This window comes from Hakea prostrata, chromosome 3 (assembly GCF_041222555.1).
Source record: "Hakea prostrata isolate BN-2017 chromosome 3, UWA_Hpros_2, whole genome shotgun sequence".
In the NCBI taxonomy this organism is placed as follows: Eukaryota; Viridiplantae; Streptophyta; class Magnoliopsida; order Proteales; family Proteaceae; genus Hakea; species Hakea prostrata.
The window spans coordinates 30,954,901-30,958,164 of record NC_142602.1 but is presented as its reverse complement, the minus strand read 5'-3'; the positions used below and the strand labels follow the sequence as shown (position 1 = coordinate 30,958,164).

Here is a 3,264-nt window from a genome sequence, read left to right as displayed (position 1 = left end):
AGCTGATGTTTATGCATGTTAGCATGTCTAGATGCATGATTAGTTCATCCATGTACATACTACTATCCCTTTGGCATGGGAATTGGAGCCGAGTGACTTATGATAGTAGTAGGATGTGGATGGGCGTCCTACAGTCGGTAACCATATTGTGAGGAGACATAAGGCTATTTGTGAAATTCTACAAAACCCTAACCCAAAAATCCATATTATAGGTCCAAAAACTCAAAGTGTGGGAAGAAGGCAACTATGGCCATCCAAATTGAAACCATTGGATTAGACTTTGAACCAATAAAAATAGATGGAGATGATGCTAAATTGGGAGTTCTGTCAAAATATGGAAGAAGATCTATCTCGTAATATCAACATTTGCCCTCCATTGGTCTTTTCATGTATAAAATATCAGCATTTGCCCTCCATTGGAAAAAGAATTTGACCACCACAGATATTAGGTAGAAATGTCATTGTATTTTGTGGTTTTTCACTTATTTTTATTTTATAAGAAACTAATATAGATTTTGTATTAATATCCAGTAAAAAAAATTTAAATATATATTATTTATAATGGTCATTTGTCCCCTTTGATGTTTAAATCCTGACTCAATACTTGTATGAGAATTGAGATCTCTACAGTTGGGAGGGAGCCGAGTGACATGGGACTCTAAAACAGTGGAAAGCAGTAAAGGCCCACCATGGCATGGGACTTCGTTGTTGTGCCATGTGGGTCCCAAGCCGGCGTGGATTCATGATGCATCCCAGGCTGTGCCAGCGTGTTTTTGTTTTAAGTGCTTTTAGAAATGGAAAAACTAGCCGTTAGACTCATTTGTTCCCCAACGGTCATATTTCTTAAACCACCGAATCTCAAATATGACCGTTGCTTTCCTTTCCCCTGCCTATTTCTTCCCTGCTTCTTCCTCTCAGTCCCTCATCTCTCACTCATTCTTCATTCAAGCTCTACAGCTTAAACCACACTCAAGAGTCCATCTTGTCCATCTTCTCGCATCTCAGTTGCTTCAGATCAGAAAATTAATCAGTGACTTCAGTTATACCAACAATGGGGATTTCGATGAACGTTGCTTCAAACCCATCAAACCCCGCAGAATTCCGAGTCACAAAGGTTTTCCTTCTCTGCAATTACCTCCTCTTGGGTGCTGCCTCAAGCTGTATCTTCCTCACACTCTCTCTCCGGCTCTTGCCGTCAGTTTGCGGCCTTTTCCTCATCCTCCTCCACGTTTTCACCATCGCCGGCGCAATTTCCGGCTGCACCGCCGCCTCCTCTGGAACTAACCGATGGTACGCAGCCCACATGGTGTTTACAGTCCTAACGGCTATATTTCAAGGGTCAGTTTCAGTACTCGTCTTTACAAGAACAGGAGATTTCTTACAAGGTTTGAAATCCTACGTCAGGGAAGAAGATGGTGTTGTGATTTTGAGAATGGCAGGTGGGCTTTGCGTGTTGATCTTTTGTCTTGAATGGGTTGTCTTATCACTTGCCTTTGTGTTGAGGTACTATGCTTTTGTGGAGGGAGATGGTGCTAACACTAATGCAATGAAGAGGAGTGCTAAGGTTCAAGAGGAGGTCCCTAAGGACTGGCCATGGCCATTCCAAGTCTAAGAGATGTGCGGGTTTCTGTGGTCTCAATTGGGAAATTCGCTTTGGTGTCATTCTGGTGATGAAACAAAGATGATCTATGATTATTATTTATTTATTTATTTATTATGTTTCTATTGGATGAGTAATTGTTCTTGATTGTAAACTGTTTGCTTTGCATATTGTATTTTGGCTATTAATTTAATATATGAATCTGGTGATTCTCCAGTACCAATTATCTTTGCTGTTCTACATATCATTCTCCAGTACCAATTGATTCACTTTATTTACTCTTTTTGGATTGAAAAATTTTACAAGTAAAAGAAGATGCTCATAGCGGAATTGCACATTTCTCTAATGTTGAAGGAAATTTGAATTTTCAAAATTGCTCTTGCTCAAAATATTAAACTGAGTAGACATGAATCTACAACGTTTCCCACAACTATGGGTTCTATTACATGAACCCTTCACATCTTCTATCATAGGAACTGTTTGTTCCCTCTCTGACCCATCCCAGGCCAACGTTTCCTTCCAAATTTCGCACCCTGGTTTAAAATCTGGGTCGGAATTTCAAAGATTGCACGTCTGATGTTTGATAAAATGCATCAATTGCTTATGGCTAGAAATGGGGATCTCTTAAAGCTCTTCAGAGAAATCTTGAATGAAGGAGCTCTGGATACCAAAATGTAGCATTCACCACTGTACATGGCAGGTCGTATTCAGAATTTTTGAGCACTTCAAAATGACTGATCGGTGAGCTCAAAACCTTTTGGAAATGCTTCTTTTCTGTATATGGAACTCAAAACACTTTAAGCAGGTTATAATTGCAGGATCATTTTGATTCCCCCCTTGAAGTTTCCAAAAACCCATACAAATAGTGTCTCATATGTTTGAGAGAGGAGTAGAAAAGAACTAGTGAAATTCTGTCCGAGTGATTTTCACCATTTTCACATTCTTGTTATGGAGTTTTGCTAATAAAGAAGACATTCAATTCAAATACACTCGAGACAACATTCAAAACTATAATTGTAGGATCATTTGTAGACCATGGATTTGAGGATTGGGAGCGAAAAAGTGTTCCCTATCGAAAACAATTTATCAACTGCATCTTTGAAATCATTGGTTTTATATATTTTCTTTTCCTTTAGGACTCTTTTTGACTTGAAAGTTATAACGTGTTTAAGAAGAAAGAGATTACTTGGGAGATTGATATCCCTTCCCTTAACAGCCTCCATCTGTTGTTATGATGCTCTTCTAATCCTTCATTCTTAAAAATTTTTATTCACCCCTTCAACTTTTATGGCTTCATACAATGAATAGACATTCTTACCAAAAGAAAAGCTTTAGGTACAGACACCTTTCTAAGTCCTGAAGGTAGTGAATTTACTATAGAGAACAAAGCCAAAACCCTTAAGTTATCAAAAATGGCATATCACATATGGGTCTTGATGTTTTATCCAGTAACTCTCTTGATCAATGGAACATAGAGAATGACTGGGCTCTCGCACCATATAAATATATGGCTCATCTTCGAAGAGTGCCAGGGAGGTATTCCACAGCTGGGTTTATTTTTTGATCAAAGAGAACCCTGTGTGATTGTTTCTCAGTGCATGAGCAAAAAAATATAACTTCTTATTGATTACAATAAAATAAATATAAGTTTGGGGATGGAGGAA

General features: G+C 38.4%; 1 protein-coding gene across 1 annotated transcript; it reads left to right on the top strand.

Moving 5' to 3' along the window:
- The first annotated feature begins 918 nt into the window (after positions 1-918).
- Positions 919-1,852, top strand: LOC149022060 (uncharacterized). The gene has a single exon (XM_089147236.1). It carries the CDS (start codon positions 1,052-1,054, stop codon positions 1,610-1,612), a length of 561 nt encoding a protein of 186 aa, XP_089003362.1. The 5' UTR covers positions 919-1,051; the 3' UTR covers positions 1,613-1,852.
- The last annotated feature ends 1,412 nt before the right edge of the window (positions 1,853-3,264 follow it).

Coding starts and splice junctions, on each gene's coding strand:
- LOC149022060 (XM_089147236.1), top strand. CDS start 1,052: ATGGGGATTTCGATGAACGTTGCTTCAAACCCATCAAACCCCGCAGAA.